The sequence below is a fragment of the Enoplosus armatus genome, chromosome 23 (genome assembly GCF_043641665.1).
Source record: "Enoplosus armatus isolate fEnoArm2 chromosome 23, fEnoArm2.hap1, whole genome shotgun sequence".
NCBI lineage: Eukaryota > Metazoa > Chordata > Actinopteri > Centrarchiformes > Enoplosidae > Enoplosus > Enoplosus armatus.
The window spans coordinates 8,182,302-8,209,709 of record NC_092202.1 but is presented as its reverse complement, the minus strand read 5'-3'; the positions used below and the strand labels follow the sequence as shown (position 1 = coordinate 8,209,709).

The 27,408-nt window shown below is 39.2% G+C and overlaps 1 protein-coding gene across 3 annotated transcripts in view; it reads left to right on the top strand.

Moving 5' to 3' along the window:
• Positions 1 to 22,587, top strand: part of LOC139305807 (zeta-sarcoglycan-like) — a 31,331-nt gene extending 8,744 nt beyond the window's left edge. The window contains exons 3-8 of one of the 3 annotated variants that reach the window (XM_070929755.1): positions 2,678 to 2,779; positions 10,186 to 10,273; positions 11,561 to 11,683; positions 12,371 to 12,443; positions 21,564 to 21,687; positions 22,396 to 22,587. In XM_070929755.1, the coding sequence (XP_070785856.1) occupies positions 2,678 to 2,779; positions 10,186 to 10,273; positions 11,561 to 11,683; positions 12,371 to 12,443; positions 21,564 to 21,687; positions 22,396 to 22,587 (702 nt within the window). The remainder of the gene's footprint in view (positions 1 to 2,677; positions 2,780 to 10,185; positions 10,274 to 11,560; positions 11,684 to 12,370; positions 12,444 to 21,563; positions 21,688 to 22,395) is intronic. The other 2 variants (XM_070929756.1, XM_070929757.1) reach the window with 2 other exon arrangements.
• The last annotated feature ends 4,821 nt before the right edge of the window (positions 22,588 to 27,408 follow it).

Sequence of the window (27,408 nt, the reverse complement as noted above, 5' to 3'; positions counted from 1 at the left end):
CATCAACAAACTGTTAAATCAAAATAAAATTCAACATTAACACTAATACAATGGATGTGTAGGAGCTATCGCTGTTTGTTTGTATCTGGTTTCACGAATTGGTAACGAATTGCTACAAATGCATAACACAACAAAAGTAGCTAATTTAGGCTATTTATCTGGTGTGACTACAAGGTTAGTACTAGAGCTAACCACCTTGGAATAATGCATGAACCCTCCCAAGTCAGAATAAGGGTTGTTTTTCTTGTTCTTCTCCTCATTCTGCCAACACTGTGTGAATGCACTCAATGCCCACATTAAAAAGTCCCCAGGGTTATTTTCTCAGACCTTAGAAAGCTCCTCCAGACCCACAAAACACATTACACAACTGTTTTACAATCATTGGAGTTCTGCTTTAAATCAGTCTGTTACTTTCATATTCATCTCATATTCCAAGGTCTTTGGCTAAGTCAACTAAGACATCACAGTACAAATACATAGTTTATGTAATTCAAAGTGAATGGAAATCATTATCATGCAAAAAGACAACAAAGTAATAGTGACCACCATAATGTTAACCAGCATTAATAAACATGGAATGCTTATTTATGTGCTTTAAGTGCTGCCTCCACTGCTAATTCCTGCTCAAAAACCATACCCAGTCCATCCATTACCGTTTCCCGTCTTTGTGGACAGAATACATTTCAGAAGCACACCTGAATGTTTGCAGGAAAAAAATGTGTGATTCATTCCTTCTCGAGCTCTTCACTGGTCTGAAAAATCAGTCACGTGGGCTGACTTCTGCTTCCTTGTCAAGGACAACAGTGTAACCTTGGGTGTTGTCTTTGGCTCAACACTTTTCATTTAAACCTCACAAAGCAAGACATTTTTCCACCTCAGAAACATCATCTGTATCTGTTCGTTTCTTTCTTTCACTGATGCTAAGGAACTCATCCAGGCCTCCTGTTTGTCCTGCCTCACACTACTCGTCTGACTGACTGCAGCTTGTACTGAACTCTTCACACCCACCACAACACCTCCACTTCGACACAGGAGTGACTTAAACGTTTGGCTGGTGACATACAAAGAACTCCACACTGCCCCACCCACCTCCTCCACTCCTTTGACTTTGTCCTCCTGTCTTTTCCCTTGTCGTGGCTCTCTACCGTGTATGATGACGCTCTCCTCGCTGTACTCCCCCTGTATAATTCTACATATAGATCTCCATCCATTTGTGCTGCTAGCACTATGGACTCTGGTCCTTCAGGGTCCATCTGTTCACACAAATCTTCACATGTCCAATTTCTACTGAATAATCTACCACCCAAATCAGGGCCTGTATCATTTTATATTTTTAAAATGTGATACATTTCCTGCTGAAACAGGAAGGCGAGGGATCAATCTTAAATGTAAACAAAGGAAATTAGCCAATGAGAGAAAGGTAGCCTGATCTTACAGGACAAGCTGAAAGGCGAGTGACATTTATTGGTTGGACTTTTTTAGTTCCACACACGCTAATGCAGCATGAGGTCCCTATTAAAGGTGTTTGAGTTTGATTGCTCATTTTGTGAGATCTTTAAATAGTTATAAACCTTTTTCATGGCAGACATTTTGACAATAGCTCACCTAAATGGAATGCAGTCGTTTCTAATGATATCAATTACACCTGTGCTTTTCCTGCTATGACAAGCCAGACATCTGCTGTGAAAAATGATTCTTGAGTTTGAAGAGGTGAAAACACCTAGCTGAGTTATTAAAGGACCACACCAGTGGTTTTGCACATTTTAGTCAATTTACTACAAATCACAACTTTTTCAAACTATGCTGCTGTTTTTTTACAAATTTGGATTTATTTTTCCTTCAGTTCAGGCAGCCATTGCTTTCCATTGTGTGGAGTTGTGGAATTCATCACAATGAACGTCAAGTCTGCATTAACGTTTGTCAAAGTTACATTGTAATTATAAGCTAATTCACTGCAGACTTTTAAAATCAATGTGCACTAAAACTGCAATTACCAGGAAGCAATACATCTTTAATAGATATCAACACAGACTTGATGCTCATGGTGATGGACACACCATTTTCAATGCCAAATTTCAATCAGTCACTAGTTCAATCAACTAGTCTGCATTCAGAAATATGTTGTTAAGGAACTGAAACCTGAAAAGGCTGGCTTCTGCAAGGTGGATTTCATCAGGGTTTTGATGTGCTCTAACTCTTTCTTTCCCAATATCAATTACGATACCTCTTTTACCCTTTTAATTATTACTACTATCGTCAGCACTAATAATAATAGTTATAATAATGTAGATATGAGTACTATGCCAACTCTGCAGGACCATCTAATACTTCCTTTTGTCATTTTCATGAGTCTTCTCAAGAGTCACATCCACAGCTGCCACATTAGCCTGGTTCTCCTCAGTCTATCTCCCGCTGCATGCAGCCTGTCACCCTGACACCACTGAGTGTCTGTGGCATTGTCACCTCGATGTCATGTCCTACTTCTTCCCTGTCACTCAGCGCTGCTGCCCGTCCACCGGCCCGTCTGGCACGCAGCAGCTCCTGCTCTTCCTAATGCAGTTCAGCGACAGCACGATTCAATTTTTTATGCATTCAGGAAGCTATAATCCTTTGAATCAGATCGGGAGAATCAGTATTGCTCTTCACAGCATCACTTATGATCATGATTTCGTTTCAGGATGGAATGGGAAATTTGCAGTTGAACCAGGATGGGATTCGTCTGGAGGGAATCTCTGAGTTTCTCCTGCCTCTCTACGTGAATGAGATCCAGTCCAGGAGGGTAAGTTGCTCCCTTTGCTCGTCTCAGCAACTTCAACTTGCCTGTTGATCAATACTCTGTAGCACTGATGAACTAGGAATAACTACCATCGACTGAAACGCATGTGAAAAGCTTTCGCGTGGAAAGATCTCTATAAAAAGCGGCTGACAAGCTGGTATTGATCTCACAGTGTTGAGGAAGTTATGATCAATTCATTAACAACAAAGGCCAACTTCCCTCTGAGCTCTGACTTGACGATACTTTGATGTTACCTTATTTTTGTGCCTGGATAGGAGAGATTACACTCTTTCCCTCTCTGTCCTGTGCCCCTCTCCTCCTCCTCCTCATTTCCTGTCATCCTCCAACTGTGCATTATCAGGGTCTCCCATCGGCAGGAGATGGGTAATAGGCTGCCTCTCGGCTCCTCTCAGGCCACATACAACCCTACAGGAGATTACAGACGATTACAGAGGGACCAGAGTCCCCCCGCTGGATTTCCAATCAAGCCCACGCGATAAATTCCCCTCTTCCACTTCCTCCCTCCCCTTTCTCCTCTTTGATGTTTAGTAGATTAACCAACACAGCTCCAGTGCAAAGTTGATCCAAATTTCCTTCTCCCACACGAATCACAGACGCTCAGTTGGATCATCCCCTTTTTCAGTGATTAGGCATGGTGCAGAAAGCAATTTCAAGCACTGGAAGCTGGGGTTCCATGTAAATTTGATTTTTGAGGGACGTCGACGGAGGAAGTAGCTCGACAGTGGGTACAATTTGCCACAGCAGATTGAGAAACAACTTGGAATTGCCCACTCTTGCTCTTTGATGTTCTCGTCTGAGCTAAATGTTGATTTAAATATAACAGTCGCGTGGTTTGCAATAGCAAACACCTCAAGGCCATAGCAGACACCCAAGCCGAACATTGGACAAAGCCAATATTTCATTCCCCGGTGCAATACCACCTGCAGACATTTTTACTGTCTTGTTTTACAGACATGCTGTGCAGTCGCCCCCTTATCTACCGGCACCAGAGATATTTGCAGGACAAAAATCTCTGTGGGTCACTCGATATTTCTCACCTGAGGAAATATGTCAAGAGCGGGGATTATGGTTATCCAATGAGTTTACACCACAGTGCACAGTGCTGTTCTTCAGTCAGATAACCACCGTTGATCAATAAGCCATTACCACAAACAGCAGTGACCTCTGTAGTGCACCACAGATATCTTAAAGTTAAATATAGTATGATTCTTTTTTTCTATGTTCGCTGAGTCCAAACTGTTGAGGCTGAACTCAAAGTAGCTATAGTTTTCCTTCTCACGGATCAATCAGTGCTTTGAATCTTCATCAATGACTGAAGCTATAATCTGTGAATACCAAGTGGAAATAGCTCCCTCAGTGTTTTTGGCAGGAACTCTGATAGCTGGCAGGAAATAACAGGCTTAAGTAGTCTCTTAAATCTGCGCTCTCAGTAGCATGTTGTGAAAAGAGAGCTGGTAACTTTGCACATACGGTTTACACTGGTTGCAATCCCTGCCAAACTAAAAAAAAACAAAAACACATACAACAAAAGTGTTCTGTGGAGTTTTGCAGACACTTTCACGAGTCAAAATCTATTTTTTTTTCCACTTTTTCTGCACAGGCATGTCTGTTATGATGCATATTTTGTATGTATTTGTAGTTTGCTGGCATATTCTGTATGCAGAGCAATTTTGTGTTTATTTTTGAATAATGTAGTAGTTTCAATTCAATACAACTTTATATATCGCTGCAAAGAGCAGATTGTATGCAGCGGTTTTCCACCCAGGTCAACAAATACACACAATAAAGAGTTGAAGAGAGAAGAGTTAATGTTGTTATCACAAAGCTAAAAACAATCAAAGGCTATACGCTTGTAATATTGGATTAATAAATAAATATTAATATCCAAAAATAAAATAACAAACAAAGTAATGACGCTATATGGTGAAATCATATAATTCAGACTTCCTCTGTTTTGGTTTTACACTCAAACTCCCTGCACGCTACATACCCACGTTAGCGGCTAAAAAGCCAGATATTTCCGTCAGGAGTTGGTGGAGACCAAAACGGACTCAAAAACAAAGTGAATATTCGACTTACAATCGCCAGGTAACTTTGAGAATTATGAACATGTTTTTCTACAGGCCCATTTTTCCATTGAACAAAATAAGACAAACTTCAGTGTTTCATGTTGTCATGACACAAATACAAGAACTCTAATTAAATAAAACACAATCTGAAATGAGCAAAATTAGGATTTTATTCTCATCAAGGAATAAGTAAACAAAACCTAGACCTAGAAGACTGTACTGTTGATGATGATATGGATATATTTTGGTCAGTACTCAGAGTATTATGGATTAATACTCAATCATGATACACTGTATAATCATATAAAAGACACTCAAATTAATATCATTTAGTATTTTAAATGATATCGCCCAGCCCTACCATGCACTACACAGATGACCGATAATTGTCACATTGTATTTTCCACACTATGGTGGCAAAGAGCAGGCTCCAGTGCCTTTGTGTTGATGCCTCACATTTCCTGCCTGCTGTGCACCACAGTGTATGAACCCAGGCGGCCACAACTGCCTCTCCAAACTTGTGATTGGGTAACAGTGTGCCTCTGGCAGGTGAAATTTAAAGTGCAGAGTTGATTTAAAGCACTTTGGGCATTGTGTGGCTCTGCTGCATGAAGGTTCAAGTGTAAATGGGACTACAGACACTCAATATAATGATCGTTTTAATGTGTGACTAATGTTGGCCTCTTTTTGCAGCTGCTTTCACTTATACCTGTGCTGAGCTGTCTGTCGAATCTGACAGGCAGATGGATGGATGGAATATTCTGTATATTATTTTTCCTCACCCTGGGGGCTTCCCCTATCCAGGTCTGTCCATCCATCCATCCATCCATCCATCCATCATCTGCCTGTCAGCTTTTACAGATAGCACACGCACACTTGAATTGTTATGGCAAAAAGAGGCCAATATGAGGACCATGAAAAAGATTCCACAGGACAAGCTTAATATCAAATGTTTGGAATCCAGTTTACACTTGAAGTTTCAAGCATATGATTGCCACACAACAGCTCCAACTACACCTGTGAAAGCCACAATACTACTATAATTTCAAGCATGTGGAATCAGTTCGACGCTTGAAATTTCTCACGCCTGAAAGCAACAAAGTGGCTGTAATTTCAGGTTTGAAATCTACGTCATCCTACTTGAAATTTCACCTGCCAGAGGAACATTGCATTCATATCTTCAAGTGTTTGTGAAGCCAAATGTTTGGGCAGGCATTTCTTACTGCTTTCACTTTCCTCACACAGAAACTTCAAATAGGGTTGATAGAAAATGCTTTTTCAAAGACAAGTATGTTGTCTGTGAGCCTTTTAGTGTGGCTGTTGCTGCCATTGGCAGAACATTTGGTTTGTGGCCATGCCAGAGTAAAGGCTGTTTATTGGTCAAACTATAAAATTGGTAGCTTCGGTGGTCTATAACATTTACATTTCACTTTTCCATCCAACTTGATATGTTACTACTACTGTTACAGAACGTTTTTGTATTTTTACCAGATCCACCCACGCAGACTGTGCTTCTGTTTTAGTCAAAGGTTAAATGAAGGATAAATGATTCAGAACACAATATTTCTTTTTGCAAAAGTCATAATTCACTTATTGGGCTAATACGTTTAGATTTCTGGTAGATTTGAACACTTGAAAGTCTTGGGTTTAGTGATTTGTCTTGGAATGGCTCCTGTTTTTCACTTGCATTAGGGTAATAATGTCTGTTGCTGCTTAAGGACACAGGAGGTCAAATTAGATTTGATGAGCAGCAGTGATATATCTTCAGCAGAGTGGTCGGTCCTCTCAGATTGGTTGTTTTTAGTGTTTTGTAAATGGATGTTTTCTGGTGAATTTCAATCATGGGCCATTGAGACGCAAGTGTATTATTTATGTTAAGAACTACAGGAGCTGATTTCACTGATTAGTTCCTCCTCTCTTCTTGAACGTGTTCAGAGAAAAACATCAGCTGCGAGAATGTTTAGCCCGCGGTCTTGGCTTTTGATTCAATTGCACATGATTAAAGCCCACAGATGCAAACAATAAGAGGACATAAAGGGAGGCACAAGGCCAGGGATGTGCTACGATTTCTCCATTTCTATAGTTACATGCCAGAATTTTTGTGACCTTCTCCAGCTTCGGCTTCTTGCAACATTGCTGACTCTCACCCCATCAGTGACGGCACTGCGGAGGTCAACTTTGACAACTCTACTGTCCCTGGATATGTGAGCAGTTACAATGTGTTGCTTCATTTAAATAAAAAAACATATAAAAGCCTCCCTAAATCATATGAAATCCTTGCAAGTAAAAATGAAGCCTGTGATGAACATGAAGTGTAAATTGGTATAAATATGCATTGCATAAGAGGTGTGATGGCGTTAATTGCCAAAAAGAACTGGCCTCTTGTGATATCTTAACATTTAACTCTTGATACAGCTGTATTCATAGTATTCTCTTGTTTTTTAGTATGATACTATTATTGCAATTTGAAATCAAGTGAAACTCTGAAATTGTACATTTGCTTTGAATTTAACTTTCTTCCTCAGTCTGAAAAACAATGTGGTTTTAGGCAACATGGTGCCCAGATACAGTTTACAGTTTTGTTCAGACTGCTGGCTCTCGTTATTGTCTCTGGGGACCCTGACTGATCTATAAATAGCATCTGATGCAGGTGTATCTTTATTGGAGTGAAACTCCCCTCACAGAGTCTCACTTACTTGCATTGGAGATCCATGACAAAGATGATTCGAAGCACCAGTTCTGAATTCGAGTCTGCAGATGAGGACTGGAGCCGTTCACTTGTTTAGCTCACACAGTTTAAAATCAAAGCTTTTTGGAGAAAACTGCAGCAGCAGTGCCTCAGAGATCTGAACATACTTCAAATCGAGTTTGCTAGAACCAATTTAATTTGGCTAACAGTATTACACTGAAATTCAGGGGCCTTTTTAATATGAAAAATATTAAATATGCCTGCAAATATGTTCCAAAACAGCCTGTACCCGGCATGCAAAGAGCCTGCTAGCAAGATTTGATATTTGAATGAGGAAATTAAGACATAATAAGCGTACCATTTCAACTTGTGACATGTTTTCTTCATTATATTTACTTGTTCAGCTCAGCATGCAAATTAGCTTCTGGCACAACAATCAAATATAATTAAAATTTAAATATATTTATGCAAATATTTGGTTGGGATTACAGTTAAACCCTGAGCTCTTTATCTATGCTTTAAATGTTTACATTTTATTTTATACTCAGAAAGATAGTACCATTGTATGAGGTTGCTTTGTTTTAAACTATTTCATCGAGGCAGTGTGCCGTGCTCTTGCTTTCGGCTGTGATGTTATTCATTGTATGCAGGGAAGCATCCTTTGCCTTACAGCAGCCATGGTAATTTTTCAGTCTGACGGGGCCCACTGCACCTTCAACAACAGGCTCCATTTATGTGCATTCACTCTGATCTGCACTTGACCTTCCTCAACAGGCGCAGTGACTAAAAAGCCTTTTATGTGATCCCAAAGAAGTGTTGAGGAGAGCAACAGCGTCTCGTCATGGCCCCTCAGGAAACAGTTTAAGACCTATAAACTCTTTAAAGGGATACTTCAAATCAAGAACTCAGATTTCTTCATGATGCCGTGCTTCCTGGAGAACCTCCATTCATGATGCGCATTTATATTGAGAAGGAGCAGGCTGGGAATGAAAATGAACCGAATGACCTCTGCAGAAGTTACATACCGCATAAACTTGAGATAATCTGCTACAATTTGACACCCCTTTTGGGAGAGCATGGAGTTAATCAAACCTATTAGACTGCATCACAGCATAATTATTGGTTCAGATGTGAAACTATAATGCTAACAAATGTCACTTCTACTTATAAATGACACAACAGAATGAAACTATTAACATGAACTGAACGTCGTGAGATGTAAGTGGGTCTGGAGTTCAACTGTGTGCACCATCCGTGGATTTGCTTGTGGAGGAAAGTAAACTTTTTCGGTGCTTTTGTGTACAGTTCAACTTTAGTGGACTGACAAATGCAAACTGTCTTGACAGTGCTGACCTTTTAGGAAAAAAGAGATAATAGTCCAAAATGGAGAAAGATATCTCCATAAAACATGGTTATACCACCATCACATCCATGATTCTGATTTTGTTCCGAAGAACCTGCTCATACCATTGAGCTTCAACCATATTTCCGTTGCGCTCATAAGCATATACTCACATGTCCAACAAGGCCAGAACACAATGTAATGTTTTTGATCAAGCAGATGTGCATCTCAAGTGCAACCAGAGATATCAACATGTCTACCGTACTTTTCTCAGACAGACATAATATACACAAACACTGCTGTAAGCCTCCCACTTGTCCACTACATGGACCAGAGTATGGGGGGTTTACTGGGTACCTCACAATACTGCCACAGTATACTGCATTTGATAACAATAGTGTCATCATATTGAAAAACAGTCATCTACAATACACTGACTTCTCAACAAAGAAACTAGTTATGAAATGTCTTCCCTGCTTCATGAGCTGTTTTCAGCTGCATGCCTTTTCAGCATGCACACAGCGACACACACGTGTGCCATCATTCAAATGTCAAACAGCCATAAACTTTCAAAATGCGAAACTGCCAGAAAGCAGAACATGTCCAGAGTTAAAATGTCTACAGCGAAGAAAGGATACACCTACGCCTGTCACTGATGGAAAACACACATTTGCCGCTCAGCCACCCTGCCGTCCCCTTTCTCCTCAAACTCTACCTACGCTTCATTACTCATCTTTGGATGATGACGTTTGAATTTGTTCCATTTTAGTCATAATTTAGTTTAATTTAGTGGTTTATATCTAGGAAGAATTCACTGGGGAAGGCTTTCATACAGTACAGTACAGTCTGCTTTGCATTGACGCAGTTGGACTCATACAGATTTTGGAGGTGCACCAGATACGTGACTTTCTCTAATATCCGCTGAGTATGGGGATTTAAAGGATAACTCTGGTTTAAAAACCTTTCCTTTTTATATAGTTTTAGCCATCATTTGTATTGGTATAATAATATTCCACTCACCAAGTCAATTGTTTTGTGCAACAACATCACTAAAAAGAAGTTCAATAGGAAAGAAAAACAAGCAGTCGGATGACCTATTACAGGAATTAAACCAACCCCCAGGTGAGCCACACACATACATAAGGCCCTTACTGTTGTAAGCATCTATTGTTGATCCAGTATACTTTAAACAGTATTAAGTGTAAGATCCTAATATAACATGTTTCTTTTTTCTTCTCTCTTTCTCCCTCTCCCCGTCTCTCTCCGTCCCTGTTCATGCTTCCCCTAGGACAGCTTGTTGGTCTTGCGGTCAGAGAAGAACATAACACTGAACGTCAGGAACGACCAGGGCCAGCTGACCGGTCAGCTCACAGTGGGTGAGTCTCCATTTGGAAGCCATTTGATTTGAGATGATAAATGGCCTCTTGTCTTCGACAGCTGATGGGAAACACCTGCTGTGACATCACTGTTTGGGGTGTGGCCTGAAGATAGTTTAAACATGGGGTTTTAGCACTAATGTTAAAAGAATCACACAATTATCTGTGTATTTACACTTAGGTTCACCCTTTATTTCTCTTTCTGTGTACAATTTATTAAACAGTGATATTAGCATTCGTCTGGAATGTTAATTGAATGTAAATTGCCTGATCAGTCTTATTTTATTAATGACTTTAATCAAGATAAGCGCAACAATTCATCCTGAAATTCTCTTTAATCGTCTCTGTGCCTTCAAAAGAGACGAAGTAGTAGTTTCTTCCAGACACTAACCTTTGATGCACTTATTGAAAGGGCAATGGATTCTTCTTATTATCATCAAGTTCAACCATCAGTCAGTCCAAATTACCAAAGTAATTTACATGATTAATGACCACTAGAAATCAAATGACCTGCTTATTAACATTAATAGCTATTGATCTTAGCCAACATAAGTTGAGAGTTGATGCTGATTTGACAAGACTGGTGATATGACACTTTTTGGTCACGCTTGACCTTCTGCCGAAAATAAGTGCCAGCTTTTGTAGAAAGTGCATTTTGTCTGAAATGAGATGAAACTTGGCGAGAATAATTAAATTTCCCAGCCGTCACAGCCCGTGGATTAATGGAAGAGAGAGGAGGAGAGAGTGAGAAAGGGAGACGTTAAAAGTTTCTGCATGCACATCTGGAAAAACACCAAAGTTTGGAAAACCGGAATTAATATTCCTCACCAGCGGAACAGATTACTGATTTGTCTCCATCCACTGTAAAAGCATGGCTGATCCAGCTTTGTTAGGCGCCTTTCATTTGCAGAGCAAGCACTCTACACAGTATTTCAGATTGCTAATAGTCTTACATGGCCAAACATAGTTTCCCAAAGCTGATTTGCAAGGCCAGAAACCCATAAGGCAACCTTTATTTGACAGCACCATTTACAAAAAGAACATTATTGTTAGCTTTGCAGACTAATACAAGTTTTTAGGTGGAAATATATTCCTTAATGCTTTTTAATTATCAAACTAAGATATACGTTTAGTTCATAAAATATTGAACAATGCAGTAGAGCGAAACAAATACAAATAGGTTGAATTCTCTGCGTCCACGTCTTGCAATTTTATTTCCAGCACTTCACTTAAGTGCACTCAGCGTGTTTATAGAAGAAGCTCCAACCTGGACGTGTCTCTCTACAGGACCCGAGGCTGTGGAGGCCCAGTGTCAGAGGCTGGAGGTCCGAAGTAAAGACGGAGGCAGACTGCTGTTCACTGCAAATGAGGAGGAGGTCATCATGACTACTGAAAAGTTCACCGTCACAGGTAAAATGTGCTGTACCCTCAACTTATAATCTTCTGATGTCTGTTCATTTTGCACAGATCGACTTTTCTCAAACATTAAACATTAAGGCTGGATATCGTTTTTCCATTTTTCAATACTAGTACCCCTACATTACCAGAGTTTCGCTACCAAAACTATAATTTCTTGATATTTTACTTTGAGAAACATACACATCACTTTCTTGAAAACGTCTTTTTTAGTTAACATAAATCAAACTTTAAAAATGTTTAATGTTGTCTAAACATAAGCAGCTGTACAAGAACTTTGCAAGTAAAGAAGTCTTTCACACTTTACCTGTTTGGCTTGGTTCAAACTCTTGCGTGTTTACTCGGTTGGTTCAGTTTGTTTAGGACGGTGTTAAAGGTGCCAATCAAACATGTTACAATCTTGACTAATAATGCTCCTAGCCACCTTTTTTCTTTGAGAGCTCTTTGTGACACCAGAGGAAATAAATCGTCCTTTTTCTCACGGCAGACATTTTGAGACTTGTTATAGTAGGAAAAGTTCCAGAGTTTGTTTGAACTGAACTGGTTAGGTGTAAAAGTTTTTGATACTCTGTGCTGTGGACACATTTCAGTCGGTACCAAAAAAGTATAGAGGTTTGATAAGAAGCCTTAGTAAACACACTCTGTAGTTTTGTGAATTATGAAAGTACATTTTATCGGCAGGCTCAGAAGGCGCCGTGTTCGGACATTCAGTAGAAACTCCCCTGATCCAGGCGCCAGCTTCTGAAGACCTGAAGTAAGTTCATATTCATTGACTTTACAGAAATTCATTAAAGCTTAATGTTACATTTTCATATCCTGTTCAATTATAATGAAGATCTTTAAATAATGATGATAAATGTTCCATGGCATTTCAAAGTCAATGCCTGCGCTGAGTGGGGGAAAAAAAAATCATGCCGGAACTATTATTCACCAGTATCATTATTCTCAAGCACCATCTTGTAAACTCAAGCATCTACTGGTTGGCTCGTTATCACACATATTTAAAACTAGAGTTGAGCATTATATTAATTTCACAGCCGAGGGGGGAGCTAATTTGTTAGTTATTCTCTATAGCAGAGAGGAATTGATTAAAGCACCGAGAGAGCGTGGAGAAAGTGGGTAAGGTTGAGATGCGTATTAGACTGGTACACGCCCGTGCATGTGATCCCCACTGCACTCGCCTGAGGCTCTGAGCCCTGTGTCGGTCCATTAACGAGCTATAACGAGTTTGGTTTGTTGTCCACCTTACTGGTCCTGAAGGGAGGGCTGGGATCAAAGTTGGCAGAAAAGGCAGTGTTCTGGCATCTAATTCCTCCAGAGTGAGACGAATACTGATGAGGTTCACTTTAAAGCAAGCACACGTACACACACACACACACACACACACACACAGGCTCAGCTCAGGGGTGACCATCTGCAATGTGTTCAAAATCTTAACGAGAGGCAACCGAACGGGAGACAGTCAGGACTCAAAAGCTCCAACATGTTTTTTAGGATTCTGATTTTCTTCTATTTAAATGCATATTTGATCAAAGATGTTTAATTTACGCATTATCAAAGTTTCATTTTGTTTGTGTGGTTTAATTTAAAACATATTGCATTCCAAAAAAACTAATTACTTGAATATTTCCAAACAAGCAGATGTACAAACTGTACTGTCAGGACTTTAAATAGATGTTCCTTTTATGTAAACCCAATTTGTTTTCCAAGCACCATGTCAAAGAATTTGTATATTTAGTCATACAGTTGTATTAAAAAAGCAGAATGGAGAAAACTGAATCATGTGGGTTATTAATGTCATGAATTCAAGCCTAACAACATTTTGTTGTTATAATGTTGTTTTTTTCATTCTTAGCATCTGTTTATAGACTAATTGGGCTGTGGGCAAAGTAAACAAGCCACCATTACTGCAGGCTTCTCACTTGTAAATCTATTCACCATTGTTGTAGTGTATATGAAGGATTTCATTTTTTAGCTGTGTTTGTACAGCTGTTACCAAAACACGTGCATGTTATCCTGTAGAACCTCACATTTATATCACCAAAACCACACTCTCTGCATAGTTATGTTTCCTGGCTGTGAAGACAATTTCACTTTCAGTAGTTTATGTTTTAGATTTTAGATAGAAGTGATGTCACATTCAAATGCTGACGTTACCCAATTTCAGACCAGAGTTTTGAGACAGGTTGCCTTCATCATTTGGAGGGGGTTATTACCAACCATTGACATTTGAACCATTGTGCTTTTACTGCATTCAGTGCTTGCCAACCTTTTGGGTTTGTGACCCATTAAAAACAGCTGAAGTCTTCTTTCGACCAATCTTCACCAGTTGCATGTGTCTACCGGTTGTGAGTCAGTCAGTTCAAAGAGTGATTTCGCTCGCTTTATTTGGATAATTTTCAAGAGTTCAAAAATAGGTAGTATAATATAATAGTATTGTAATAGTATAAAAATAAACATGAAGCTGCCAGCATGCTTCTTCAGAACTGCTGGTTGGATGGTAGAATAGCTTCGGAAACCTCAACATTAACCCATCGTACAAACTAGCTCTTTCCTAGCATTACCAGGCCCTCAGACTATGACACTACAGTAAAGGTGACATCGCTAGAGAGCACAATACAGTAAGTCTGCCAGCAGCTTAGTCTATATCCCTATTTAATATGATTTGACATAAAGACCCAGTCACCATCATGGAGCAGAATATCAGCACCATCTGTAACAACCCTCCCTTCACTGGTTCCTTTTAATGGAACCAAATCAGGCTCTTTTTCATCATAAAGCCAGTCAGTAAATTATGAGCCAGAATAGCTGGTTGATTGATCACCCGTGTAAATCTAGTTTATCATCCCATATGATGACATCATACTGTATAATTAGGGTGACAGTATCAGAAAAGACTGACTTACTAAAATAAAAGTAATAAAAGACATTATTTTTCTCTTCCACTTATAAACACTCAACACGGCTGATTATGCATGCTATAAAGCCAACATGGTTTCTTCTAAACCTCCAACATCCATGTTAAAAGTGGCATATGCATCTTTATCTTACATTATTTATATTTGTGGCTCTGGGACTTTGCAGCCACACTCATGAATATTACCCATCTCTCCACCACCCTCAAAGTGAGACAAGTTAAACCCTCTTTGCAAACCACTCACCACCTGTTAGTAAATCTCTCTGGATGATACAGATACGGCTTGGCACGCGTCCATGTCGCCCTTCTTTTCCTCTCTAAAGGAATATCATTCTCTTTGTGATGTGTTTTTTTATTTTGATGCAAACCAACGGTAATCTTTGGAGATGAACAGAGCGGAGACGAAATCAAAGAAACCCACCTGAGATCTTCCATTTCTTTCTGCACCTGTTCCTCTCCCTGAGCGATTTATCTGTGTACACTCGCATTCAAGTTTGTCTTCATTTGTCATCATGCTGTTTCTGAATAATTTAATATACCAAGTATATAATAGTTCCATTTACAAAATGTTTTAAAGTTTACTTGTGCATTTTCTTGCCAATAAGTGTCCATGATTTTATCCATGTTTGCTTCAATCCTCTATTGTAGTTGCAATCTATTAGTGCTTGTGAAGTGAAGGTGATGTACAGGTTTATCCACTGGATTCTTTTGCACAAACTGAATGATGGTGAGGAGGGACAACCAGAAACCCTCTGCACAGCAGTGTTATTCAGTCAGGTGCTGGTCAAATGATTTAAATTATTTAGACAAGTATAAAAAATGAAAACAGTCCAAGTGGGGTGTATGGCAAACCCTTTTCTTGTTTTTGGACTTTAAATGTCTTTTGCTAAATGTCTTCCAAAGATTGTGATTTCTGCTTGTTTTCTTCCAGTAGACGCATAATATTCAATAAGCATACAGTATTCATATTAAGGTACTGCTATGTGAATATTTGCAATCATTTCTTGTGTAAACACTCTTACTGTGCCGTTAAATGTCTGAACTTTTGTCTAATTAGTAAAAACAGAAAAAAGGATAGATTAGTCACTTTAAAAAAACTGGAATATTATATACATTATGAACATTTACTGTACACAAAATTAATAACAAAAGTAAAAGGTTCTATATACACATAGTATGCATTGAAAATGTAAACACTATACACCAAACCCCCCTACTATTTGTAGCTGTGTAATCAATTAATTGTTTGGTCTATAAAATGTCAATAGTCAATAATGCGTATCCTAATTTCCCAGAGACGTCTTCTGATGTTTTGTCTGACCAACAGATACACCTGGGAATCATTGGCATTTTTGCTTGACAAATGACTGAAATGGTTAATTGATTATCAAAATGGTTGCAGATTAATTTTTTGTGGATCGACTAACCGATGAATCCACTAGTCGTTTAGGCTTTAGTGAAGTGTTTGTCTTATAATGCAGTGCAGAAGGTGAACAGTTGAGTAGCGTGATTGATTTATAGTCCATTAATTTTGGTCCTCTGCAGCTCCTATTTCACTTTGTTTTTTTACTCCTCAGTCCATCCTCTCTGTCAACTGAACGCCCAAAAAACTAGGAAACATGCTTGTGTGTGGTGACTTGTGAATAATTGCACTCGCACTGAGGAGCTATCAGGAATAGAGACCTTGATGTTGAGGTCTCTAAAACAAGGGCAGTGCAGTTATAAAGTGGATATAGTCCTGCAGGAGAGACGTGTCAGTTTGTCATGTCCTGATCTCAGCTCACAGCTTCATTACCTTTTAGTCATAGCTCTTGTCGGGCTCTGATCAGCTCCTTCACCTGACAGTCACCTCTGCGGTTCAGTTTCACTCTGAAAATACCCTCCGGTGCTGTGTTTGAGGGCTGGACTCAAGATAGTTAATTTCAGGATTCATGTTTTGACTCCCCAGCTAGCTGCCCACTCAGTGTGATAATGGTAGCGGCTTCCAACCAGAAATTACCGGCCTAAATATGAAAATATTTCTGTCAATTACATAATCAGATCATTTTATATCTCATTCTGGAGCATGGTGCTCTGATTCCTGATGCACATGTCCCAAATCCATCTGAGCAGGCGGGGAAGCTGCGTGATAAATGCTGTGATGTTACTCTTGGTAAAGCTGGTTTGCAGTGTAGTATTACTGAACACTTCTAGTTTGTTCACATTCAGAGAGACTTCTTCTATTCTCTCGACATGTTAGGAGGACAGATGGTAGGTGGAGTCTGATCAATGCGACAAAAAGTCTCCAGGTCTCAATCGTGTCAGGAACAAACTTTTATTTGCAGTTGCACGCTGTAAATAAAACTGCTGCTTATAAAGCACATGGGAATCTGTAGAGAGACCAGTGTGACATTAAGAAGCAAAGGCGGACCAGACAGGATTTGAAGGCTCTCTGCTTTCTTACGCTGCAGACATCACATGGTGTATTTCCAGGCCCAGCATCAGAGAGCAGGAAAACAGCTTTTCATGTGAACAACTTTCTGCTACTAGAACTCTCCTCCTCTTCAGGTTTAAAGTCTGTTTGCAGAGCGGTACTCTCCTCTCTAGTTGATCCGAGCAGCTTTCAGGACAGTCTCTGCAGTAGCTGTGTCCGCACAAGAGTGACAGGTTCATTAAGAAGATAAAGGCAGAACAGAACAACTCTTCTTGGTCCCACTTAGTTCTGGACAGACTTTTCTACCAACAATTTGGTGGGATTAAGATGTAGTACAGCAGGAGTGTATTCTTTTTTTTCTGGTTTTGACTGCAGCAAAGAAATATGGTGATTTTTTTTTATTGTGGTGGTTTTATTTGGCCATGAGAGAAATGTTTGGACAGCAGAGAATATTACATACAGATATAGTGGAAATGATTGGTTTAAAGTTCTGTCAGTATGAATAAACATCTATCATTGCTACACAAGGTTCACATAGTTAAAGTGGCCAGTATGATTATTGGTGGTAAATAACCTGATCTATATCACATTTTCCACTACAGCAAATTAAAAGGTTTGAGTCATTTTAGAGTGTCCTATTTTCTCCATTAATCGATTAATCATTTTGTTTATAAAAAGTCAGAAAATAATTAGAGCACAAGGTGACGACTTCCGATGTCTGGTTTTGTTTGACCAACAGTCCAAAACCCAAAAGAGATTTAGTTAACTGTCATAAAAGACAAAGAAAAGCGTCAAATTCTCACATTTGAGAAATTAATGATGATATAATGATGAAATAGTTGTGGCTCATCATGTGTTACTTCTACATTGGGTATTTACAGTAAAAAACTGTATGTGATATCGAGCTAGACCGATACATTCCCCAGGCTGATATATTAGCTTAATGCAGATATATCAGTAGCGGCGTATTTGATGGCCGATAAGGAACAAGAAATTGCAGTACAGAATGTCAATGTCAGATATGTTTAAATTAATTTAGAAACGGTGTGGTCATTACAAAGTTTGTCCACAAGAGAGCACTGACAAATACATTTTTATGATGTAAAACATGCCACTCAGCTATAGTGTGGCGTTCACTGATACCATCAAATACCAAGTTGAGTCTGAAGCAGGACGTACCGGAGGTAAAACAGGTTTGTATTTTCAAATGTGATCAATCCTGAACAAACACAACTTGTTTTTCATTTACACATCCAACTCTTCCATGATATATGCCAGCATACCTGCCATTGGTAAGGCACGTTTATTCGTATTGCACTTTTTTACCAACAAAGCAATTTAAAGTGCTTTACATAAGACATGAAATGCATTTAGACAAGATATAAAGGACACACAAGGCAAAGGAAAAAGACAAAATAGGATTTTAATAGAGTAAAATATGAGATAAAAATAAGCAAAAAATGAACAGAGTCTGAAGGGACCCTGAGCGGGAAATCTCACAGGGCTCATTATATTCATTATGTATCTCAGAACTGTAGAATTGTGGAAGTAACTTTGTCGGTTGTCATTGCAGAGGTGGTTTTATTCGGGCTCTGTGTTTTAAGGCATTGCTTCGGTGCCCAGTGTGGAACTATTGCTGTTGTGAGTCTGTAAAGCCCGTTGAGACACTGTATGTAATAGTGACATATAAAAATAAACTTGACTTCCCCTCAGCTACCAGAGTAGATATGCAGTATTTAAACCAACCTCATCCACTATGACTTCAGCGATGGCCATCAGCACATCCTGCGATGCAGCGACCTTTCCATGGATGTAAAGGTCATCCTGAACGCAGCAAGAAAAGCTGCTCAGATTTCCCAGAAAACGGGACAGCCTGTCATAAACAGCCATTTATAGGTTATCTGTAGTGAGGGTTTTACATATCAGAGTGAAATATTCTGGGAACAAGAAGCTCCTCGGTACTGAGGAGGATGGAGCTATCTTTCAGGTATAAAGTCAAATATGTGAAAGTTTCTTGATGTTTTAAAACAAACAATATTTAGCTTCATTTATTAGTCTGAAATCAGAGCTGCCAGCTCATTTCAGTGTCTTTATGGGTAAGACGTTATGAGTCCCGCAGTTTTCTACAATTTCCCAGAAATTAACTGATATGTAATGTAGCTGTAGATTCTGAAGAAGGTTCCTGGAAAGAACTATAAAGTTTGAGCATCGTCTCCATTTTTCCATTAGTAGGTATCAATTGGAAGTCTAGTCAGTGGATAACCGGTCAGATGAACATACAGAAATGTACTATTATACATTCAATAGTTCAACAAACATAAAGGAGACAGTCAGCAGATATGAAGCAGATTCCTCTCATAATCAACAACGGTCTATAAGCTGAACACAACAAATTCAGACTTAAAACATTTTCTCTTTCCTTTTAATTCTTACCAAAATAAAGCATTTATCAGCTTCTACTGTCACCACATCACAGAAAATGGGATCTAATGTCTACATGTTTAGCTGAGGTTCAAAATTCATTGTTGACCAATTGTTGAAACAGCAGTTGAGAAAACAATCTTATTCAGTACTGTTCTGGAGATTTCAATCATACCACATGACATTTATCAGTAGATGGAGTTTATCCAGTTGTCATACTGTATATTCAAATTTCCATTCATTCTGAGCACTTTTAAGGACTTGTTGTCCATGTTGGCTTAAAAGATGAGGTTCAAAGTTCATTCGTGACCTTGGAAACAGTATTTAAAAGTTAAGTTTACATTTTTTGTTTAATTTCATGCATTTCATACATTTTAGATTATATTAACTTAACATTAACTTTAATAGCAATGTTTAGCAGTGAGCAGGAAGGTGAAACTGGACTTTGAAGCTTGAGAAACTAGACCATAAGCTTTCTATACATGAAAATGGAAGTAGTCTGAGATGGTTATAAAACCCAAGAGACATTTTTAATTCAATTTAATTCATTTAATGCTTTATTTTGGACTGTGTCTGAAACAAGCACTCTTGAAAATTGAGCACTTTGTCTTCTGGCAGAATTGCCTAAACTGTGTGTGTGTGTGTGTGTGTGCGTGTGCGTGTGTGCGTGCGTGTGTGTGTGTGCGTGGTGTGCGCACTTGCATGTGTGTGCGCGCGCAGCGAGCGATGACAGAACTGCTTTGAATGGAGTGAAAATGTCACACACACACATATCACTAACTTCTTACTGCACAGCTCGGTGAAAAGTGTTTTAAATGGGTCTTTTAATGACTCTTCTTCCCAAGCCATGGATAATCAGTTGATGCTTGAGAAATAATTACTGAAACATACGAAGCTGAGGAGCTCTCGAAAACAGAGTCTTGTGGCTCGCTAATGAACGCCTGGGGTTTGGGAGAAGAAATGGTGTGTTGTATCGCAACGGGAGATGGACTGAGGATGTTAAATATACTTTTGACAATTAATTTCCTGTCACTTAGCCACAATAAATGATCAAATCCGCTCTGAAAACCACAAAATAAGTGTGAATTGAGTTAAAAACAATCATGTCATAATAATGTTGTATGTTGATCAAAGGCATATCTGCTGTTAGTTTGAACTGCTGTTAGCTTTTCAGAGTGAAAAAAGAAAAATCAGCAGTAGAAGAGAAAAAAATGACAACAGAGAATCTATCTTCTCTATTTCTACAGGTGTAGGGTACAAACAGTCCCAGGTCAAAGGCGCATTTCGCAGATCCTCTCCAAACTGTATCTACTGAAAGCTGATTTAAAGTCAAAGAGGCTTTTTCAAATGCAGATGAAATTCATTTGCTTTCCTTTTCTTTTTCCCCCCCTTTATTCCAATAGCGCATAATCCGAAATGTGTGTCACTTTCAGAGGGTATGGAGATTTAAGCGATTTCAAGACGCCTGCTTAAAGTCTTCCATTTAAAATTCATTGAAAACAGATTTGGGAAAGATGGGGAGAAAAAATCAATTTGAAACGGTTATGAGTTATGAAAACAAATTCCACAGTGATTGGCTCTCGCACTTATCTTTCCCCGTGTAAACAAATAGTCCACGGGAGGAAAATGCAAATTGCATTAGCCTTAGTGTTGCTGAAGGTCAAAATCAGCTGATACAATTATGGGCTGTTTAGGAGCCATACTGGATTAGAATAATGAGAAGAGCTACTTAAACACGAACAGCGGCTTTGATATTCCACAGATGGAGAAGCCATTGGTATAACTAGCACCCGGAATACATTTATGCAGCAAGAGTCAAACAGAAATATCAATAACCTGGTTTGTTTTTTCAAATGTGAGACACTTTGACTTTAAATGCCTCGCTGCCTTGGATCTGTTATGAAACAAATAATACGATTGAATTCCATCATCCTGCCTTAAACAAGTAATTACACAGGGCTATAAATAAACTATCAACTGAATAACAATCAATTTAACCTTGAATGCATCTTGTCTGCTCAGCTATTAAATCATACTGAAAGGTAAAGTTGTAGTAATGCTAACGCCCTGGAAGTAAACACAGAAATGACACTCTGAGCTTGTGCTCGTTTTTTCCTTTTCAGGCTGGAGTCTCCAACACGGACGCTGACCATGGAGGCTCCCAGAGGGGTGGAGGTGAGCGCTGCCAAGGGCCAGCTGAAGGTCAGCGGTCGAAAGGACCTACAGCTGGAGTCCACAGAGGGAGAGGTGAGGAAGATTAGAAGTTTTGCTGGGAATGAAAAGTTTAGTTTTTTTTTATTATTTCTAATTTATATTTAAATGAATGTGCTTTGAACTACATGCTAATGTCAGCATGCTAACATGCTGATGTATAATGTTTACCTGTTTACTTATATATACATATATATGTCTATGATGTTTACCATGTTCACCATCTTAGTTTAGTGTGTTAGCATGATAACATTTGCTAATCAGCACCAAACACAAAGTACAGTTGAGGCTGGTGGGGATGTTATTCGTTTTTCAAGTATTGGCTTGTCAAAAGTATTTTAACCTGATGGTGGCACCAGATAAAAAGTTATTACAATTCATCCTGAGGGAACATGAATGTCTGAGCGAGATTTCGTGGTTTTCCATCCAGTAGTCATTGAAATATTAAGTGGTGGACCAACCGACTAACATTGCCACCCCTAGAGCCTCGCCGCTAGCGTGCCTAAAAATGAGCAATTTTGTGTTCCAAATACAACAGTTTAATAGAGAGATGGAGTTCTTCTTTCACTGCTTATCCCAACTCACCAGATCAGTGCTGCTATATTTCACTCCACCTGTCACATTGTATTTAGTGATTGCACCAGAGTCATTTATCAGTTCGAGTTGGTAATGCATCACTTCAGGGCGCCTCTGGCGATGTTATTTGAATGACTTCCAGCACGCCTCTGATGTTTTTCCTCCCAGATACTTTTAGATGCCAACACCATTCAGCTGGGCAGCCTCCCGCTCGGCGTCTACACAGCGTCATCCAGCGACGCTTCCCAGGAACAGGCGGTATACGAGGTGTGCGTCTGCCCCAGCGGCAAGATCTACCTCTCTTCTGCAGAGAGCAGCTCCACCTGCCAGGCCATGAGCAACATCTGCCTCTGGAGCTGACCTGGGAGCAGCATCGGGGATCAGGGACACCTTGAACATCTGCTCTGGAGCTGCTGAGATTGTGACTCCTCTGCTGCTACATTTGACGGAGAGTGGAACTCAACACGGTGGAGCTGGAGCTCAGACTCTTCACTGTCTGAGTTCAATTAGTACAGAAGCATCCGAGTCCGCCACCTGCAGTGGTCTGCTGGAGGTCAGGACTCTACCGCTGACAGTGTTAGAGGAATGGCAGTCAGAGTAGCTCTCTGAAATCAGGAATATCAGAAACGAACAGGAACACTTCCACTACCTTATTTTGGAGCCAGAGGACACTCCCTTTATTTTTCTACTTTAGGTTCATGGTAGACATGCAGTTTTCGAGATTCAGAAAGAAGAGATGAGAAAAGGTCAAACACAGGTGCCTTCAGCTTTGAAAGAAGTCATATTGTGACAAATATTGAACCTGATCGTCAAAGGGTTTAAAGTTGTGATGGTAGAAAGACGAGTAAGCACAATTCTGTCATGTTTTTCCCCCCACAAAATCCAGATTTTAGATTTGTTTTTTGATAATCTCAGTAGATATTTTAGTTTTTCCCACTATGTCAGCAGCTGTTTCTCTTGAAATTAAACATGTTTTTATGTGGCACACATTGTACTTGAACTGTGATTAAGACACGTTAAAAACGTATAAACATGCTGTTTTTAAATGTTCAGGTAATGGTTCACAGGACTTTTCCACTTTAAGGTAAATATTCTACCTTTTCTTGATGATGTTGATACTACAACATGAGAGAATTAGTTGAGAACAATCTCATTAGAAGGTCCACTTAGCAGCTGTTCTAGAGCTTTCAAGCATATCAAATGATCTTCATCAGCAGGTGGAGTTTGTCATGGAATTGCAGATGTTCAAATTTCCATTATTTTCTGAGCGCTTTAAAGGACTTCTCATCCATTTTGGCTTTATTCTCGACCCTGGAAACAGCAGTTGAGGAAACGATCTCACCACAAGGTCCATTTAGTAGCTGCTCTGGGGCTTTCAATCCTATCATATGATCTTCAACATGTACAGGAAGTAAATAGAAAATGGAAATTCCATGACAACTGGGAAAACTCAATCTGCTGCTAATGATCTTGTGATATGATCGAAAGCTCTAGAACAGCTAGTGGATTTATCTTTGATAGTTGTCCACTTGCTAAATGTAAAGAAACATTTCTCATTAATTACCAGTTAGTCACTCTTTCATATTAAAACTCCACTCAGCGTGTGAACTGTGCTTCTCTCCAAGACAACGCTCCACTGTGGAGTTTGACACCGGAGGCTGGCTGACCTTGGAGCTGCAGCTGAGAGCGAGGCAGGCAGCCAGGTGTCGGCAGGTTTGCTGGGGTGCAAAGACTCGTGCTACTCCACTTCCTCATCCTCCGTCATCGCCCTGCGGCAGAGGCCGGCTGGTTTGGTAAGAGCCACGATGGCATTCTAACAAGAGTTTCACTGCCCTGTCTGCTACCCGCTCACTGAGTCCTTCTTAAGTGACATTGTTTTTTATGCTGCAGAGATGCTCTATGAAGGACTTTTTGTTTGTGTGTGTGAAAATACACCTGTGTAATCACCCTAAATAGCAAAGTGGTGCTGCAACAGTAAAGTGTTAATTGAGATGGCGTTCTGGGGTCACATATTGTATCAATGCTTTTTAGCCAAATATAGTGACAAATCCAAAAAATGAATTGTGTTACTACGTTTGATCCAAAACTTCTAATTTATTTAATCGAATTTGTGTAAATCATGCATAGAGCGTACATACTGACTTTTTCATATGATACAACCAGACCTCACCACAACTGACTGGCAAAACAAAGCAGTTATGGCTGCTGTGAGTGGGAATAATAGTAATATAAAAAACTTTATTTATATAGCACTTTTCAAAATAAAGTTACAAAGGGCTTTACAGGGTTGAACCAGGATTAAAACACTGAGATGCAAATGAGGCAAATGAAATCCGTTTAACATTTGAAATAATAGCCATTAATAATATAAGACAAAACAATAACAATAAAATAGATAAGACATAAAATAAAAGGGTGTGCTGAGATATCTTTACCAGGAGGAAAACAAGAAATATCTCAAAAAGTAAAAGGACAATTGTCATACCAGAGAGTCAGACAATAAAGATGGAATCACTGAGTAGACCAAAAACAGTTTTATGGTATGCTTTTATTTTGAAATGTATCATACCAGACACAAAATGGCAACTATGTGGTTTCCCACCAGGATTTCAATTGCCTCGCCAAATTGCAGAGATCTGCTTTACAGACAGGATGCAGTCCGTAACAACAAGTGTATGTTTGAATTCTTTCGGCACATATTTGTGGCGCTCATTGTACCAAAGCTCTCCAACATCTCAGCCACGTTTTCTTGCAGAATGTTGCAGACACAAAAATTAAATTATGATACATCATAAGAAAACTAACGATTCTTTTCATTATCAATGAATCTGTTGATTATTTTCTCAATTACAGTTTGGTTTATAAAACGTAAGAAAATAATTAATGAAAAAATGCACATCACAATTTCCCAACGACCAAACTGACTTATTCAGATTGCTTGTTTGTTGAAAGCCCAAAGTTATTTAGTTTAATATCATAGAAGACTAAGAAAAACAGCAAATATTCACATCTGAGAATGTGGAACTTGAACATTTTTGGCATTTTTGCACATTTAACTATTTCAGCTCTAAATTGAAGCCTTCATTGCCTGTATGAGAGTTAAACAAGATTACTAAGCAAATCAACACAACATACAGAGCATTGTTATATTTTAAAAATAATCCAGTAAATAGACAAAGTGAATCTAAAAGTTAGCAAGGTGAAATCAAGTTCAGTCAGTTCAGTTCCAGTTTGAGTTCTCTTATCCTTCTTAATTTAGTTTTTGAGAGCTTTAAGACAAAAAATAGGGAGATTTCAGATAAAGGGTTTAGAATTTAACATTTTGAACAGACATAAAATCACCATCCTGCACAGCACTCAGTGTTGAAAAAGGAGAGCATATGACTCAAACCTACTTTCTATAGATGCTATCAGCTGGTATATTCCATTATCCCTTCTTCCCCCGTAATGTGCATCTTTATCCAGGAAAGATTCAGCATTTCACCTGGTGGAGGCTGGAACATTATAAAGGCTTTCCTTGGCCACAGGCAATCTGAACAGAACTGGCCCGAGGAGAGTGTTTAAGACTCAGGGTTAAGAACGGATATTATCGCAGCCTGCTGCTGCACAGTCACGGCCGGGTGCACATCACAAGTTTTCTGGCTCTAATTAAGCCCAAAGTTGCAATCAAAAAGATAGATCAGTTGTAAGAACTACTGTAGCTGTTGTATTTTAATCTCTTTTTCCAAAAAGAAAATGTAGAATGGCTCTGTAGCAGGACAGGTGATCAAGAGTTATGAGTATGTGATGCAACTGATGTCATCAGTTTCTTTGGGATACTTTAAATGAGTATTTTACACGTTTGAGATTAACCAGAACAGATATTAAGATTAGACCTGAATGAGGCTGAAGCCTGTGAGCCCGTCTAACACCAACTTGTTTGCCTTGACAAGTCACCTAATTAACACTGAGACCGAGGGTTGTTCTGCATGACTTGTGGGCTTTTTAGAAAGTAGCATCAAATCTACAAACTAATAATTCACTCCCCTCCGCCAGCAGTAAAACACAAACCCCATATTAAGTGTGCAGGATGACAGGTGAAAGGTGGTGTAGACTAGAAAAAAGTCAATAATCAGTTCACAGTAGGGAATTGAATGTTTTTGCTGCTAGCTAAAGACCTCCATTTTTGCATTCCTGATCATGCTTAAACATTCATTTGGTTCCAACAGGCACCAGATGCTTAAGACCGCAGAGATTGTGCCGTTTTGGATTCATGCCTTTATGTGCGTATGGATTTACAAACTGAACGTGGATGATATCCAGATCAGATGAATGACATGCTGGGTTTCATTAATGAAAAGAATCGTTTTATCTGAAGATACAGCCTGTTTTTGTTTCATTGTCAGTATGTGAGGAGCATTTTTAATTATGGGGAATGTACCGTATTTATGATCTTATCTGAGTTGAGCTTTGCATGCAAGTAACTGTTTCCTACTTTTTTAATCTGTTTAGTTTTTTCTTTACTCATTTGTGTCAGCGTCCGTATGTAAAAAAACCTCTTCCCTGTGACCTTGAGATCTCACTATTGACATAAGCACCAAGGTTTAAAGGGATTAAAATACGTTTCTGTAGGTTTATTTGGCATTGTCACAAATGATCATATCTGCAGATGTGGTAGTACAGACAAGGTATGGTTTTACGGTGTAGCCACGTTGTTATGATGCCGGTCGTGTGTCCTTTCATACTTTGATGATATCACTCTCAATCCACAGATTGTCTCATGGTTGATGTTGCATCGTTAGATGCTGTACAAGCAGGTAGTTTTTCACGATGTTCAAGGCAGAAATGTCTTGAATGCATTTTATCTAGCTTTATAAGCAGTAAATGTTCTACTTATGTGCCTCCATGTAAAACATTGTGTATTATATCTACCAATTGTAAGCAAATTGATAGCCTTAATGCCATTAGATAATGCAGGCTATGTACCGTCGCCCTCGTAATGAAGTGAACTTTGTGAAAATTGAGGCTGCAGGGAAATGTCATTAGCACAAAGTACACAAACCTATAGTGTTATTTAACAGTGCTACTATTCATTACTTCACTTTCACATTAAGCTGAAGAAAGACTGCACATCAAATTATAATGATGAGTCGTATTCAAATTGCCTGTACTGTTGTTCCAGGTGCTGCAGATGGAGTGCAC